Consider the following 18,218-nt stretch of genomic DNA (forward strand, 5'->3'; position numbering starts at 1 on the left):
CAAGGTCTGTCCTCTTGTATGGATAATCTCACTGCAAGGGTACAAAACATTCAAGATTTTGTGGTTCAGAATCCGATGTTAGAGCCTAGGATTCCAATTCCTGATTTGTTTTTTGGGGATAGATCTAAGTTTCTGAATTTCAAAAATAATTGTAAATTGTTTCTTGCTTTGAAACCTCGCTCCTCAGGTGACCCTGTTCAACAAGTGAAAATCATTATTTCTTTGTTACGTGGTGATCCTCAAGACTGGGCATTTTCCCTTGCGCCAGGAGATCCGGCATAGCGTGATGTTGATGCGTTTTTTCTGGCGCTTGGATTGCTTTATGATGAACCAAATTCAGTGGATCAGGCAGAGAAAATCTTGCTGGCTCTGTGTCAGGGTCAGGATGAAATAGAGATATATTGTCAGAAGTTTAGGAAGTGGTCTGTACTCACTCAGTGGAATGAATGTGCGCTGGCAGCAATTTTCAGAAAGGGTCTCTCTGAAGCCCTTAACCCCTTACCGGCATCGGACGTACTATACCGTCCGATGCCGGCTCCCCTGCTTTGATGCAGGGCTCCGCGGTGAGCCCGCACCAAAGCCGGGACATGTCAGCTGTTTTGAACAGCTGACATGTGCCCGTAATAGGCGCGGGCAGAATCGCGATCTGCCCGCACCTATTAACTAGTTAAATGCCGCTGTCAAACGCAGACAGCGGCATTTAACTACCGCTTCCGGCCGGGCGGCCGGAAATGACGTCATCGCCGACCCCCGTCACATGATCGGGGGTCGGCGATGCTTGTATATTGTAACCATAGAGGTCCTTGAGACCTCTATGGTTACTGATTGCCCGTCGCTGTGAGCGCCACCCTGTGGTCGGCGCTCACAGCACACGTGCAATTCTGCTACATAGCAGCGATCAGCAGATCGCTGCTATGTAGCAGAGCCGATCGTGCTATGCCTGCTTCTAGCCTCTCATGGAGGCTATTGAAGCATGGCAAAAGTAAAAAAAAAAAGTTTAAAAAAATGTGAAAAAAATAAAAAAAACATAAAAGTTTAAATCACCCCCCTTTCGCCCCAATCAAAATAAATCAATAAAAAAAATATCAAATCTACGCATATTTGGTATCGCCGCGCTCAGAATCGCCCGATCTATCAATTAAAAAAAAGTATTAACCTGATCGCTAAACAGCGTAGCGGGAAACACTCGAAACGCCAGAATTACATTTTTTTGGTTGCCGCGACATTGCATTAAAATGCAATAACGGGCGATCAAAAGAACGTATCTGCACCGAAATGCTATCATTAAAAACGTCATCTCGGCACGCAAAAAATAAGCCCTCAACCGACCCCAGATGATGAAAAATGGAGACGCTACGAGTATCGGAAAATGGCGCAATTTTTTTTTTTTTTTTTTTTTAGCAAAGTTTGGAATTTTTTTTCACCACTTAGATAAAAAATAACCTAGTCATGTTTGGTGTCTATGAACTCGTAATGACCTGGAGAATCATAGTGGCAGGTCATTTTTAGCATTTAGTGAACCTAGCAAAAAAGCCAAACAAAAAACCAATGTGGGATTGCACTTTTTTTGCAATTTCACCGCACTTGGAATTTTTTTCCCGTTTTCTAGTACACGACATGCTAAAACCAATGATGTCGTTCAAAAGTACAACTCGTCCCGCAAAAAATAAGCCCTCACATGGCCAAATTGACGGAAAAATAAAAAAGTTATGGCTCTGGGAAGGAGGGGAGCGAAAAACGAACACGGAAAAACGAAAAATCCCCCGGTCATGAAGGGGTTAAGGATGTCATGGTGGGATTTCCCATGCCTGCTGGTCTGAATGAGTCTATGTCTTTGGCCATTCAGATCGATCGACGCTTGCGTGAGCGTAAAGTTGTGCACCATATGGCGGTATTATCTGAGCATAGACCTGAGCCTGTGCAGTGTGATAGGACTTTGACCAGAGCTGAACGGCAAGAACATAGACGTCAGAATGGGCTGTGTTTTTACTGTGGTGCTTCCACTCATGCTATCTCCAATTGTCCTAAGCGCACTAAGCGTTTCGCTAGGTCTGCCACCATTGGTACGGTACAGTCGAAATTTCTTTTGTCCGTTACTCTGATTTGCTCTTTGTCATCCTATTCTGTTATGGCATTTGTGGATTCAGGCGCTGCCCTGAATTTGATGGACTTGGAGTTTGCTAGGCGGTGTGGTTTTTTCTTGGATCCCTTGCAGTATCCTATTCCATTGAGAGGAATTGATGCTACGCCTTTGGCCAAGAATAAGCCCCAATACTGGACCCAATTGACCATGTGCATGGCTCCTGCACATCAGGAGGATATTCGCTTTTTGGTGTAGCATAATCTGCATGATGTGGTCATTTTGGGGTTGCCATGGCTACAGGTCCATAATCCAGTATTGGATTGGAAATCTATGTCTGTGTCCAGCTGGGGTTGTCAGGGGGTACATGGTGATGTTCCATTTTTGTCTATTTCGTCATCCACCCCTTCTGAAGTCCCGGAGTTTTTGTCGGATTACCGGGATGTATTTGATGAGCCCAAATCCGGTGCCCTACCTCCTCATAGGGATTGCGATTGTGCTATTAATTTGATTCCTGGTAGTAAGTTTCCTAAGGGCCGACTGTTCAATTTATCTGTGCCAGAACACGCCGCTATGCGGAGTTATATAAAGGAATCCTTGGAGAAGGGTCATATTCGCCCGTTGTTGTCACCATTGGGAGCAGGGTTCTTTTTTGTGGTCAAGAAGGATGGTTCTTTGAGACCTTGTATTGATTACCGCCTTCTTAATAAGATCACAGTCAAATTTCAGTACCCTTTGCCGCTGCTATCTGATTTATTTGCTCGGATTAAGGGGGCTAGTTGGTTCACCAAGATAGATCTTCGTGGTGCGTATAATCTTGGGCGTATTAAACAGGGCGATGAATGTAAAACAGCATTTAATACGCCCGAGGGCCATTTTGAGTACCTGGTTATGCCATTCGGGCTTTCCAATGCTCCATCAGTATTTCAGTCCTTTATGCATGACATCTTCTGAGAGTACCTGGATAAATTCCTGATTGTATATTTGGATGATATTTTGGTCTTCTTGGATGATTGGGAGTCTCACGTGAAGCAGGTCAGAATGATGTTCGAGGTCTTTCGTGCTAATTCTTTGTTTGTGAAGGGATCTAAGTGTCTCTTTGGAGTTCAGAAGGTTTCATTTTTGGGTTTCATTTTTTCCCCTTCTACTATCGAGATGGATCCTGTTAAAGTCCAGGCCATTTATGATTGGACTCAGCCGACATCTGTGAAGAGTCTGCAAAAGTTCCTGGGCTTTGCTAATTTTTATCGTCGCTTCATCAGTAATTTTTTTAGTGTTGCTAAACCGTTGACTGATTTGACCAAGAAGGGTGCTGATGTGGTCAATTGGTCTTCTGCGGCTGTGGAAGCTTTTCAGGAGTTGAAGCGTCGTTTTTCTTCTGCCCCTGTGTTGTGCCAGCCAGATGTTTCGCTCCCGTTTCAGGTCGAGGTTGATGCTTCTGAGATTGGAGCAGGTGCTGTTTTGTCGCAAAGATGTTCTGATGGCTCGGTGATGAAACCATGTGCCTTCTTTTCTAGAAAGTTTTCGCCTGCTGAGCGCAATTATGATGTGGGCAATCGAGAGTTGTTGGCCATGAAGTGGGCATTTGAGGAGTGGCGTCATTGGCTTGAAGGAGCCAAGCATCGCGTGGTGGTCTTGACGGATCACAAGAATTTGACTTATCTCGAGTCTGCCAAACGGTTGAATCCTAGACAGGCTCGTTGGTCGCTATTTTTCTCCCGTTTTGATTTTGTGGTTTCGTACCTTCCGGGCTCTAAGAATGTGAAGGCTGATGCCCTGTCAAGGAGTTTTGTGCCCGACTCACCGGGTGTTCCTGAGCCGGCGGGTATTCTCAAAGAGGGGGTAATTTTGTCTGCCATCTCCCCTGATTTGCGGCGGGTGCTGCAAAAATTTCAGGCTGATAGACCTGACCGTTTCCCAGCGGAGAAACTGTTTGTCCCTGATAAATGGACTAGTAGAGTTATCTCTGAGGTTCATTGTTCGGTGTTGGCTGGTCATCCTGGAATCTTTGGTACCAGAGATTTGGTGGCTAGATCCTTTTGGTGGCCGTCTTTGTCGCTGGATGTGCGTTCTTTTGTGCAGTCCTGTGGGACTTGTGCTCGGGCTAAGCCCTGCTGTTCTCGTGCCAGTGGGTTGCTTTTGCCCTTGCCGGTCCCGAAGAGGCCCTGGACGCATATTTCTATGGATTTTATTTCGGATCTCCCTGTCTCTCAAAAGATGTCGGTCATTTGGGTGGTTTGTGATCGCTTCTCTAAGATGGTCCATTTGGTACCCTTGTCTAAATTGCCTTCCTCCTCTGATTTGGTGCCGTTGTTTTTCCAGCATGTGGTTCGTTTACATGGCATTCCGGAGAACATCGTTTCGGACAGAGGTTCCCAGTTTGTTTCGAGGTTTTGGCGATCCTTTTGTGCTAGGATGGGCATTGATTTGTCTTTTTCCTCGGCTTTCCATCCTCAGACAAATGGCCAAACCGAACGTACTAATCAGACTTTGGAAACATATCTGAGATGCTTTGTTTCTGCTGATCAGGATGATTGGGTGTCCTTTTTGCCTTTGGCTGAGTTCGCCCTTAATAATCGGGCCAGCTCGGCTGCTTTGGTTTCGCCGTTTTTCTGCAATTCTGGTTTCCATCCTCGTTTCTCTTCAGGGCAGGTTGAGTCTTCGGACTATCCTGGTGTAGATACTGTGGTGGATAGGTTGCAGCAGATTTGGACTCATGTGGTGGACAATTTGACATTGTCCCAGGAGAAGGCTCAACGTTTCGCTAACCGCCGGCGCTGTGTGGGTCCCCGACTTCGTGTTGGGGATTTGGTTTGGTTGTCGTCTCGTTATGTTCCTATGAAGGTTTCCTCTAAGTTTAAGCCTCGTTTCATTGGTCCGTATAAGATTTCTGAGGTTCTCAATCCTGTGTCATTTCGCTTGACCCTTCCAGCTTCTTTTGCCATCCATAATGTATTCCATAGGTCGTTGTTGCGGAGATACGTGGCGCCTGTGGTTCCATCCGTTGATCCTCCTGCCCCGGTGTTGGTTGAGGGGGAGTTGGAGTATGTGGTGGAGAAGATTTTGGATTCTCGTATTTCGAGACGGAAACTCCAGTACCTGGTCAAGTGGAAGGGTTATGGTCAGGAAGATAATTCCTGGGTCTTTGCCTCTGATGTTCATGCTGCCGATCTGGTTCGTGCCTTTCATTTGGCTCGTCCTGGTCGGCCTGGGGGCTCTGGTGAGGGTTCGGTGACCCCTCCTCAAGGGGGGGGGGGTACTGTTGTGAATTCTGTTGTTAAGCTCCCTCCTGTGGTCATGAATGGTACTTCGGCTGGTTCTGTCCATGGGCTTCCTCTGGTGGTTGTGAGTGGGGCTGCGGCTTCTGAGGTTCCTTCCACAGGTGACGAGGTTAATTCGTTAGCTAGCTGGTCTATTTAACTCCACCTAGATCATGGCTCCATGCCACCTGTCAATGTTCCAGTATTGGTCTAGTTCGCTCCTGGATCGTTCTTGTGACCTGTCTTCCCAGCAGAAGCTAAGTTCCTGCTTGTTTTTCTCTGTTTGCTATTTTTTCTGTCCAGCTTGCTATTTTGATTTTTGTCTTGCTTGCTGGAAGCTCTGGGACGCAGAGGGAGCGCCTCCGCACCGTGAGTCGGTGCGGAGGGTCTTTTTGCGCCCTCTGCTTGGTCTTTTTGTAGTTTTTTGTGCTGACCGCAAAGTTACCTTTCCTATCCTCTGTCTGTTCAGTAAGTCGGGCCTCACTTTGCTAAATCTATTTCATCTCTGTGTTTGTAATTTTCATCTTAACTCACAGTCATTATATGTGGGGGGCTGCCTGTTCCTTTGGGGAATTTCTCTGAGGCAAGGTAGGCTTTATTTTTCTATCTTTAGGGCTAGCTAGTTCCTTAGGCTGTGACGAGTTGCATAGGGAGCGTTAGTAGCAATCCACGGCTATTTCTAGTGTGTGTGATAGGATTAGGGATTGCGGTCAGCAGAGTTCCCACGTCTCAGAGCTTGTCCTGTGTTATTAGTAACTATCAGGTCATTCCGTGTGCTCTTAACCATCAGGTCCATTATTGTCCTCACCACCAGGTCATAACAGACGACCTCCCATTGGAGGTCAGGGGTCACATGCTCAGGTCCTGTAGCGGCTCCTATTGGACCATCAGGAAAGTCCTGGAGCGCTACTGCTATAAAAAGTTTGCATGATGCGGTAGTGTAAACCTATTACATAGTAACATAGTTAGTAAGTCCGAAAAAAGACATTTGCCCATCCAGTTCAGCCTATATTCCATCATAATAAATCCCCAGATTTATGTCCTTCTACAGAACCTAATAATTGTATGATACAATATTGTTCTGCTCCAGGAAGACATCCAGGCCTCTCTTGAACCCCTCGACTGAGTTCGCCATCACCACCTCCTCAGGCAAGCAATTCCAGATTCTCACTGCCCTAACAGTAAAGAATCCTCTTCTATGTTGGTGGAAAAACCTTCTCTCCTCCAGACGCAAAGAATGCCCCCTTGTGCCCGTCACCTTCCTTGGTATAAACAAATCCTCAGCGATATATTTGTATTGTCCCCTTATATACTTATACATGGTTATTAGATCGCCCCTCAGTCGTCTTTTTTCTAGACTAAATAATCCTAATTTCGCTAATCTATCTAGGTATTGTAGATCTCCCATCCCCTTTATTAATTTTGTTGCCCTCCTTTGTACTCTCTCTAGTTCCATTATATCCTTCCTGAGCACCGGTGCCCAAAACGGGACACGTGTGTGTGTGTGTGGATGAATGACTGTCGATGGATGAAAGCTCCGAATCATTTCCATCCCTAGTGTTGTTGCCTGCTCGCGAATGGTAGAGCTACCTTGCGCCTGACAGTGCTATCCTGCACAATTGCACAAGTTGCTGAATTCAATTAGCAGCGACCGCCAAAGCGGCGCCGTGCGCAGATAGTGCGCTTTCCTGGCCTTGTTTAGGGTGGTTAGTGGTGTCCGCCAGAGCGCCGCTGCACGCACTCCTGTGCGGTAAATATTTACTTTAGTTTCCCTGGCACCACAGTAGCGGTGTCGAGTGCAAGAGATCTAGAGGGACTCTTACCCTGAGTTTTGGGGCAGAGTTCTGTGTCGCCTTGCTTGCGCTCTCTGTGCGGTATCGCGGCCCTGTGACGCAACAGGGTTCGCTTCTTTCATACTGGGTGAAGCTAACCCATGTGTGTACTCACATTATACCGCCATATAGTCCGTTATTACCAAGCAGCAGGTGTCTTAGCTGCACGGTGGACCCCGGACTGCGAACGCACCTTATATCATGTCCAATTATTATTTGATGCGTTCCGCCAGTCCTAACACACACACACACAGATACACACAGATACCCGCAGACAGACACGCACATCTTCTCCGCTCACACATAGTCTCTGCCTCCATACTGTACATATTCTCCTCTCACACTCTTCCTCCTTTCTGCAGCGTTTTTCGCATGCACACCCGCAGCAAATCCACAAATTTGTTTACAACTGCGGTTTTGCTGCAGATTTGACTGACTCAATGGAAGTCAATGGGTGCAGAAACACTGCAGACCCGCAAAAAGAATTGACATGCTGCGGAAAATAAAACGCTGCAAATCCACGTGGATTTTTCCTCAGCATGTGCACACCAATTCTGGATTCCCATTGATTAACATTGGCTGTGCACTACACTGCAGATTTGGTGCAATTCCGAGCGTAGAATAACGCTGTGGATCCGCAACAACATCCGCAACGTGTGCACATAGCCTTAACCCCTTCGCGACATGCGCCGTACTAGTACTGCGCTGCCGACCCTCATTTGTGCCAGCAGCAGTACTAGTACGGCGCACCGATCACCGCGGTCTCGCGCTGAGCGCCGCGGTGATCGGGTGCGGGTGTCAGCTGTATATGACAGCTGACACCCCGCAGCAATGCCCACGATCGGCGGTAGCGCCGATCGCGGGCATTTAACCCCTCTGATGCCGCTGTCAGTAGTGACAGCGGCATAGAGGGGAATCGCGCAGGGACGGGGGCTCCCTGCGCTCTCCCACCGGAGAAACGCGATGAGATCGCGTTGCTCCGGTGACCCGGAAGGAGTCCCCGGATCCAAGATGGCCGCCGGACTCCTTCCGGGTCATGAAATGACATGGCTAGCCGGCGCCTGCTGAGAGTTGCTGAGAGCAGGCGCCGGAAAGCCACCTAAGCTTGTCTGTCAGATCGTTGATCTGACAGAGTGCTATGCACACTGTCAGATCAACGATCTGATCTAATACAGTGATGTCCCACCCTGGGACAATGGTAGAAAGTAAAAAAAAAAAAAAAAATCGCCAAATAAAGAAAAAGAAAAATTTCCCAGTAAATCCATTTATTTATGTAAATTTTAAAAAAAAACAATAAAAGTACACATATTTGGTATCGCCGCGTCCGTAACGACCCGCTCTATAAAACTATCCCACTAGTTAACCCCTTCAGTGAACACCGCAAAAAAAAAAAAACAAAAAAACAAGGCAAAAAACATTGCTTTATTATCATACAGGCGAACAAAAAGTGGAATAACACGCGATCAAAACGACGGATATAAATAACTATGGTACCGCTGAAAACGTCATCTTGTCCCGCAAAAAAAAGCCGTCATACAGCGTCATCAACAGAAAAATAAAAAAGTTATAGCTCTCAGAATAAAGCGATGCAAAAACAATTATTTTTTTATATAAAATAGTTTTTATTGTGGAAAAGCGCCAAAACATTAAAAAATGATATAAATGAGGTATCGCTGTAATCGTACTGACCTGAAGAATAAAGCTTCTTTATCAATTTTACCACACGTGGAACGGTATAAACGCCCCCCCTAAAAGAATTTCAGGAATTGCTGGTTTTTGTTCATTCCGCCTCATAAAAATCGGAATAAAAAGCGATCAAAAATTGTCATGTGCCCGAAAATGTTACCAATAAAAATGTCAACTCGTCCCGCAAAAAACAAGATCTCACATGACTCTGTGGGCCATAATATGGATAAATTATAGCTCTCAATATGTGGTGATGCAAAAACTATTTTTTGCAATAAAAAGCGTCTTTTAGTGTGTGACGGCTGCCAATCCTAAAAATCCGCCAAAAAAAACGCTATAAAAGTAAATCAAACCCCCCTTCATCACCCCCTTAGTTAGGGAAAAATAATAAAATGTAAAAAAATGTATTTATTTCCATTTTCCCATTAGGGTTAGGGCTAGGGTTAGGACTAGGGTTAGGGTTAGGGTTGGGGTTGGTGTTGGGGCTAGGGTTAGGGTTACCATTGGGATTAGGGTTAGGGGTGTGTTTGGATTAGGGTTTCAGTTATAATTGGGGGTTTCCACTGTTTCGGCACATCAGGGGCTCTCCAAACGCGACATGGCGTCCGATCTCAATTCCAGAAAATTCTGCTTTGAAAAACTAAAACACTGCTCCTTCCCTTCCGAGTTCTCCTGTGCGCCCAAACAGTGGTTCCCCCCAACATATGGGGTATCAGCGTTCTCAGGACAAGTTGGACAACAACTTTTGGGGTCCAATTTGTCCTGTTACCCTTGGGAAAAAAAACCTGGGGGCTAAAATATCATTTTTGTGGAAAAAAAATATTTTTTATTGTCATGGCTCTGCGTTATAAACTGTAGTGAAACACGTGTTGGTTCAAAGCTCTCACAACACATCTAGATAAGTTCCTTGGGGGGTCTAGTTTCCAATATGGGGTCACTTGTGGGGGGTTTCTACTGTTTAGGTACATCAGGGGCTCTGCAAATCAACATGACGCCTGCAGACCAATCCATCTAAGTCTGCATTTCAAACGGCGCTCCTTCCCTTCCGAGCTCTGCCATGCGCCCAAACAGTGGTTCCCCCCAACATATGGGGTATCAGCATTCTCAGGACAAGTTTGACAACAACTTTTGGGGTCTAATTTGTCCTGTTACCCTTGGGAAAATAAAAACGTGGGGGCTAAAATATCATTTTCGTGGAAAAAAAAATATTTTTTATTTTCACGGCTCTGCGTTATAAACTGTAGTGAAACACTTGTTGGTTCAAAGCTCTCACAACACATCTAGATAAGTTCCTTGGGGGGTCTAGTTTCCAATATGGGGTCACTTGTGGGGAGTTTCTACTGTTTAGGTACATCAGGGGCTCTGCAAATGCAACATGACACCTGCAGACCAATCCATCTAAGTCTGCATTTCAAACGGCGCTCCTTCCCTTCCGAGCTCTGCCATGCACTCAAACGGTGGTTCCCCCCAACATATGGGGTATCAGCGTACTCAGGACAAATTGGAAAATAACTTTTGTGGTCCAATTTCTCCTGTTACCCTTGGTGAAAAAAAAAATTGTGGGCTAAAACATCATTTTGTGGAAAGAAAAAATGATTTTTTAATTTTCACACCACTACATTCTAAACTTTAGTGAAACAATTGGGAGTTAAAAGTGCTCACCACACATCTAGATAAGTTCCTTAGGGGGTCTTCTTTCCAAAATGGGGTCACTTGTGGGGGGGTTTCCACTGTTAAGGCACGTCAGGGGCTCTCCAAATGCGACATGGGTTCCGATCTCAATTCCAGCCAATTTTGCATTGAAAAGTCAAATGGCGCTCCTTCCCTTCCGAGCTCTGCCATGTGCCCAAACAGTGGTTTACCCCCACATATGGGGTATCTGCATACTCAGGACAAATTTTACAACAACTTTTGGGGTCCAATTTATCCTGTTACCCTTGGGGAAAAAAATTGGGGGCAAAAAGTTCATTTTTTGTGAAAATTAATAAGAATTTTTTTTACGGCTCTACATTATAAACTTCTGTGAAGCACGTGGAGGTTCAAAGTGCTCACCACACATCTAGATTAGTTCCTTAGAGGGTCTACTTTCCAAAATGGTGTCACTTGTGGGGGTTTCCACTGTTTAGGCACGTCAGGGGCTCTCCAATCGTGACATGGGCTCCGATCTCAATTCCAGCAAATTTTGCATAGGAAAGTCAAATGGCGCTCCTTCCCTTCCGAGCTCTGCCATGTGCCCAAACAGTGGTTTACCCCCACATATGGGGTATCGGCGTACTCAGGACAAATTGTACAACGACTTTTGTGGTCCAATTTCTCCTGTTACCCTTGGTAAAATGAAACAAATTGGACCTGAAGTAAAAATTTTGTGAAAAAAAAGTTAAATGTTACATTTTTTTTAAACATTCAAAAAATTCCTGTGAAGCACCTGAAGGGTTAATATACTTTTTGAATGTGGTTTTGAGTACCTTGAGGGGTGCAGTTTTTAGAATGGTGTCTCTTTTGGGCATTTTCTGTCATATAGACCCCTCAAAGTCACTTCAAGTGTGAGGTGGTCCGTAAAAAAAAATTGTTTTGCAAATTTTGTTGCAAAAATGAGAAATCGCTGGTCAACTTTTAACCCCTTATAACTCCCTAACAAAAAAAAATTATGTTTCCAAAATTGTGCTGATGTACAGCAGACATGTGGGAAATGTTGTTTATTAACTATATTGTGTGATATAACTCTCTAATTTAAGGGCATAAAAACTAAAAGTTTGAAAATTGCTAATATTTCATAATTTCTGACAAATTTTTGTTTTTTTCACAAATAAATGCAAGTCATATCGAAGAAGTTTTACCACTTTCATGAAGTACAATATGTTACGAGAAAACAATGTCAGAATCACCAAGATCCGTTGAAGCGTTTCAGAGTTATGACCTCATAAAGTGACAGTGGTCAGAATTGTAAAAATTGGCCCTGTCACTTAGGTGAAAACAGGCTTTGGGGTGAAGGGGTTAAAGTCCAAGTATCTTCAGTATTGAAAATAGAAACAGCACTCACCGTTGCTTCTTAAAAATGGTTAATGTCCTTTATTCCATGTGGTTGGACAATCCTTGAACATGCAGGGGGAGTGGGGAAGTGCAGGAGGGCAACAGCTGTTTTGCGCTTACCCCAGCGCTTCTGCAGGTCCAAACATAAAGAGACAAACAACCACCTCCCTTATTCCAGGTGTACATGTTGTATGAATCATAGTGCAATCAACTGACAAATACATATCATAATTTTTTTTTTAATAAAAACATAGACAAATCAGACCTGTAATTTACCCCCAATGGGCCATTGGCATTTGCTTCTCTTTTTAAAAGGTATTTATTATGATTTCTCCCTTTCGCTGGATAATTAACCTGTTCAATGCCTGCAAACTGCAAGGTGCTTTGATCGGCATTCTGCTTTTCCACTACATGACTACATGCCCAGATATCCTGCGGGAGCCTTTCTTAGTAACAAGTGGGTGTAAGTATTCCCTGAAACGAATAAACAAAGGACAAATCGTTTTACCTATATAAAAATAACTGCAAGGGCAAAAAATTACATATACAATACATTTTGATCTACATGTTATAAAATCCCTGACTTCATGCACTACAGAGCCCATTTTCAAAGTATTAATAACTAGATGGCAGCCCGATTCTAAAGAATCGGGAGTCTAGAATCCATATATACTTTATTTATTCAAATGTAAGAATAATACAATTAATAAATAATAGTAAGAAAGAACAAAAAATGGCTGCACTCACCAGCTCTTGACAATTCTTGTTATTTAAGGTACAGTTACACAGGATCCATGAACATGCTTATGAGGGGAGGGATGAAAGACATCAGACGACAACTTAGCGTGTTGCGGCAAATGCCACAACAACGGTTCTTTGCTTAAGAACAATAATGTAAATAATAAATAATATGTATCAATAACTATGTATATTGGTATGTTCTATGACATTTTGACGAAATTCGGCAGGAGCTTGAAGAGCAACGTCACTGGGCCCGCCTCCACGCAGTAGAAACTTGCTGTGAGGTAAAAATTCAAAAATCACACCAAAATGGCGGGCGGAGTGTGTCACAGTACGGCACGTTTCTGATTGGTCGCTCGCAGCAGGCGGCAACCAATCAGACACTGGACACTGTTGACGTCACTTATCTCCGGACATTAGCTCCGGACATTAGCTCCGGACATTAGCTCCGGACATTATCTCCGCACATTAGCTCCGGACATTAGCTCCGGACATTAGCTCCGGACAAAGCCACGGAAGTTGGCACAAATTGCAGGAAGTAGTATTCTAGGCAATTAATCTCCGGACATTAGCTCCGGACATTAGCTCCGGACATTAGCTCCGGACAAAGCCACGGAAGTTGGCACAAATTGCAGGAAGTAGTATTCTAGGCAATTATATATTAGATTAAATGATGATCGTAAAAGAGCAACTTCTCCAATTGAAATTGAGTCGCCCACCAGGGCAGGGTACTCGGTACCGGAGATTAAAGGGGATGTCATGGTGACTGCGACCCGGTCTGTGGCCCTGGGACTCACTGTAAAAGGGAACGGTCTTTAAAGGGAATTGTGAATAAGTCTGTCATGACGCCACCTGTGGTGTTCAGTCAATAGGGGGACTGATGCTGCCTTAAAGGGGTCCTCTGGGGGATGTTGTTGCAGCAATGATGATAATGCTTCCCACGGATGAAGCGGGGTCCCCAGGGGTCCTAGAGTGTATGGTGATGATAGTGTTTGCCAGTCAATGAGTAAAGGACACAAATTGTAAAGTCTTTACCTGGTATACTGTAGTTGGTAGGCCACAGTCCAGGGTATCGGCAACAGGTACATTAGGAGTCCATGTAGCCCAGAAGCAAGTGGAAACCCTTGGCAAGTCAGGTTGGGACCCTTCCACTTTGCGCTTGCTATAATCCCACAAGGTCCTGGTTCTTTTCCCTGTCCAGGGACATGTACCTATATGGTAGGCAGCTCGAGCCGTTCCTTCTGGGGACTCTGCACGGTGACTCCAGGCTCCAGGGTACTGCTGTACTGAAGTTCAGTGCCCTCCAGTTCTGCTAGGTGCCCTCCGGTTTCTGCGCTTTGGCTCCTCAGAGGACCACTTGTAGCCTTCCTTGAGCCCTGAAATCTCTCCTCTGCTCCTTTCCTGTCTGCTCTCCAGATAGTCTAATCTCGACTGAATTAGCTCCTCCTTCAGACCAGGATCTTTATTCAGGGACGCTGCACTAAAACCGGGTTTTGAGCTCCCCCTCCTGGCCTGGATTCAGAAGGTGTGTGTGTGTGATTTACCTGCCAAAGAGATCCATCCCTCTTGTTTCCAGGCATAGCACTACCCTCCCCGAGAGGAAGGCAGCACTACCGAACTCCTGCGGTGACACAAAATTACCTTACAGATGGGATTAGTGATGAGCGAGGAGTGAAATATTCGGATTCAGGAAAATCAACACAAATAATTTCTAATATCTGTGTATTCATACCGAATAACGAATCCAATGCAAGACAATGGGAAAGCCGAATATTTATCTGCTGGACCCAACAAACAGGTCTGGATGCATGGGAAAAAGCTGAAATTGATGGGAAAGAGCTAAAACTAAATGGTAACAGCATGGAGAAGATGCCTGCATGCCTTTCTGATTCGCATATGGTATCTGAGAATAATGTTGTCAGACTATTGTGCCGGTTTTCAGATTTTTAAAAAGACCTACCAAACCAAAAAATTCATTTAAAGGGAAAAATGCTAAGAAACATTTTTTCCTTCATAATTACATGTATATATTGCTAAATAAAAATAATAATAATAATACGTCCCCTTTAGCATATGTTCACACAGAGCATTTTTTCTTTAGGTTTTCCTTTAACATTTGTGAGGGCTCTCACTCCTACCAAGGCCGCCATCAGGGCATTACTACCCTTACTGGTGTAAGGCTACTTTCACACTAGCGTTTTTTGCAATATGTCGCAATGCGTAGTTTATGGCAAAAAACGCATCCTGCAAAGTTGTTTGCAGGATGCGTTTTTGCCCCATAGATTAACATTAGCGACGCATTGCGACGTATTGCCACACGTCGCAACCGTCGTGCGATGGTTGCACCGTGTTGTGGCGGACCGTCGGGAGCAAAAAACGTTAAATGTAATGTTTTTTGCTGCCGACGGACCGCTTTTTCCGACCGCGCATGTGCGGCCGGAACTCCGCCCCCACCTCCCCGCACCTCACAATGGTGCAGCATATGCGCCGGAGAAATGCATCCGCTGCACCCGTTGTGCGGCGCATCAAACGCTACCGTCGGAATCTCGGCCCGACGCATTGCGACGGGGAGATTCCGACGCTAGTGTGAAAGTAGCCTAAGGGGCCCGGAGCGGAAGCAAAGGAGGAGAGCCCAGACTGTCTGAGACATGCTGGCAGAGTTTGTGACCCGGTCGGGGCCCATCCTCTTTTGCTTCTCCTCACCAGGCTCCCGGGGCAGTGTCTGTCATCTTTCTTTGCTAACACAGCCACCCACAGTGCAGGATGTACAAACACTGCATAGCTCCCAACCGTCCCTCATTGTGCGGGATTGTCCCGCATTTGATGCTTGTCCCCGCTGTCCTGCACGGGACACTCTGCTCCCGCAGACAGCAGAATAGCTGTCACACACCCTCTTAGGTTAGGCCACGCCCCTTCCCCATGTTCCTGAGTCTTACTCTTAGGGCTCAAAAGATAAGAATGTAATAGACGTGGCACTCAACCAGATTCTGCTGCAATTCAATGTCGTTTATTCATCTTTGCAACGAAAAAGACATAAAAAGGAGAGGCGGCTGGTGAGAGTTGCGGTGCGGGGGAGTTGCACCGCAACTCTCACCAGCCGCCTCTCCTTATTATGTCTTTTTTGTTGCAAAGATGAATAAAGGACATTGAATTGCAGCAGAATCTGGGTGAGTGCCACGTCTATTACATTCTTATCTTTTGGTACCTGTCTGTGAACTCTCGTTGAGCACCTCCCGTGTACTGCTGGCCATACACATGCTATATGAGCCCTAATAAGGATCCCACGTCTGCTATTGAACCGACTGTCGCGATACCGCCTGGTGCCGTTCATATTCTAAACTCTTTGATGCTGTATTACTCTTAGGGCTTCCTGTGGCATGAAGGAGGCGCTGCCAGCGCTGGGCACGGGGTCATCCGCAGGACACGGACGTGGCGAGGAGGAGGACGAGGAGCTGGATGTTGTGCAGGACGAGCAGGCACACCGACCCTCATGCCCCTGGTGTGTGCAGTGCCTGGTAAGTGCCAGCAGGATAATGAGCTGGAGTGGGCGTGCTCGGTAGCCATGTGCTGCAGCAGGCTGCTTGTTTCTCTGCTTGTAACAAAGGAAACTAGTTCTCACCATGCAGAGAAATGTGTCCAGATTTACTGATCTGCACTTAATGAGGCTTTGTGCTGTCGCTGCCCCTCCAACACTGCCAGGGAAGCAACACATGCCCTGGTGAGGGCACCCGCAGGTGAGCGGCATGCAGCACTGGCACAGGGCTCACACACCCCCTTCTCTGGAGAGAAGCACGTGCCCTGGTGATGTGCTGCCTGTTATGTGTGGGGTTAGGAGGTGTTTACAGTGTGGATGTAGTAGAGCCCTTATGTGTACGAGGTGTATGGAGCGAAGCAGTGTGTGTACGAGATGTATGGAGCGGAGCCGTGTGTGTACGAGGTGTATGGAGCGGAGCCGTGTGTGTACGAGGTGTATGGAGCGGAGCCGTGTGTGTACGAGGTGTATGGAGCGGAGCCGTGTGTGTACGAGGTGTATGGAGTGGAGCCGAGTGTGTATGAGGTGTATGGAGAGGAGCTAAATGTGTACGACGTGTACGGAGCGGAGCCGTGTGTGTACGAGGTGTATGGAGCGGAGCCGTGTGTGTATGAGGTGTACGAAGCGGAGCAGTGTGTGTATTAGGTGTACGGAGCGGAGCCACGTGTGTACGAGGTGTATGAAGCGAAGCACGTGTATACGGAGCGGAGCCATGTGTGCAAGGTGTGGCCATTATACGGTACGAAGTATCATGTGTCGGCCAATATACAGTATGGAGCATCATGTGTGGCCATTATACAGTATGGAGCACTGTGTGGTCATTATACAGTATGGAGCATCATGTGCGGCCATTATACAGTATGGAGCATCATGTGTGGTCATTATACAGTAAGGAGCATCATGTGTGGCCATTATACAGTATAGAGCATCATGTGCGGTCATTACACAGTATGGAGCATCATGTAGAGTCATTATACAGTATGGAGAATCATGTGCGGCCATTATACAGTATGGAGCATCATGTGCGGCCATTATACAGTATGGAGTATCATGTGCAGCCATTATATAGTATGGAGCATCATGTGGGGCCATTATACAGTATGGAGCATCATGTGTGGCCATTATACAGTATGGAGCATCATGTGTGGCCATTATACAGTATGGAGCACTGTGTGGCCATTATACAGTATGGAGCATCATGTGTGGCCATTATACAGTATGGAGCACTGTGTGGCCATTATACAGTATGGAGCATCATGTGGAGTCATTATACAGTATGGAGCATCATGTGAGGCCATTATACAGTATGGAGCATCTTGTGGGCCCATTATACTGTATGGAGCATCACGTGGGGCCAGTATACTGTACGCAGCATCATTTGGGGCCATCATACAGTACGGAGCATCATGTGTGGCCATTATACAGTATGGAGCATCATGTGTGGCCATTATACAGTATGGAGCACTGTGCGGCCATATTTTTTTGCTTATAATTATTCTTTATGAAACAGTATGATCGGCAGTGCTAAATGGGTGTGGTTGGAACGTGGATATGAGTGTGACTAGTTATGAATGGGTGTGGTCAGGGGCGTGGCCTAAAATTTGCAGCGGCGCGCAACTTTGTCCCTCTTTCCCGTCTTCAAAAGGTGGGAGGTATGCACTCCCTGCACGATGCGTGTCTGTGATTGGCTGTGAGCTCCTCACCGCTTCCTGGACCTCCTCTTCAGCTCCAGGGACAAGAGAAGTTTCCCTGTGTGTGCAGAGCGGTGCACAGACTCCATGGCAACAAGCAAGAAAGGGAAGAGGTGGATGGAGCCAGGTATGTGGGGGGGAATTAGGCACAGACAGTGCTGAGGTGAGGAGAGTTGGTTATTGGAGAAGCTACTGAGGAGAGGGGTGATAATGGGAAAAGCTACTGAGTGGAGATTGATACACAGTACTGGGCAGAAGAGAGCAATATTCCTGCAGAGAGGGGAGAGACCTTACAGCACTTTCCCCTGCATGGCTGCTATTCACAGACAGGGCCCCCTCCCTCCTGTAATGCTCCCAGCAGCTCAG

At 46.1% G+C, this 18,218-nt stretch overlaps 1 protein-coding gene across 5 annotated transcripts in view; it reads left to right on the forward strand.

Moving 5' to 3' along the window:
• Positions 1-18,218, forward strand: part of TSHB (thyroid stimulating hormone subunit beta) — a 264,528-nt gene that overhangs the window by 26,594 nt on the left and 219,716 nt on the right. For 4 of the 5 annotated variants that reach the window (XM_069761709.1, XM_069761714.1, XM_069761715.1 and 1 more), the window contains exon 2: positions 15,994-16,144. In XM_069761709.1, the coding sequence (XP_069617810.1) occupies positions 16,086-16,144 (59 nt within the window). In that variant the 5' untranslated portion in view covers positions 15,994-16,085. Of the gene's footprint in view, positions 1-15,993; positions 16,145-18,218 lie in introns of those variants that run through there. The other variant, XM_069761712.1, reaches the window with a different exon arrangement.

This window comes from Ranitomeya imitator, chromosome 3, assembly GCF_032444005.1.
Source record: "Ranitomeya imitator isolate aRanImi1 chromosome 3, aRanImi1.pri, whole genome shotgun sequence".
NCBI classification, from domain to species: Eukaryota; Metazoa; Chordata; class Amphibia; order Anura; family Dendrobatidae; genus Ranitomeya; species Ranitomeya imitator.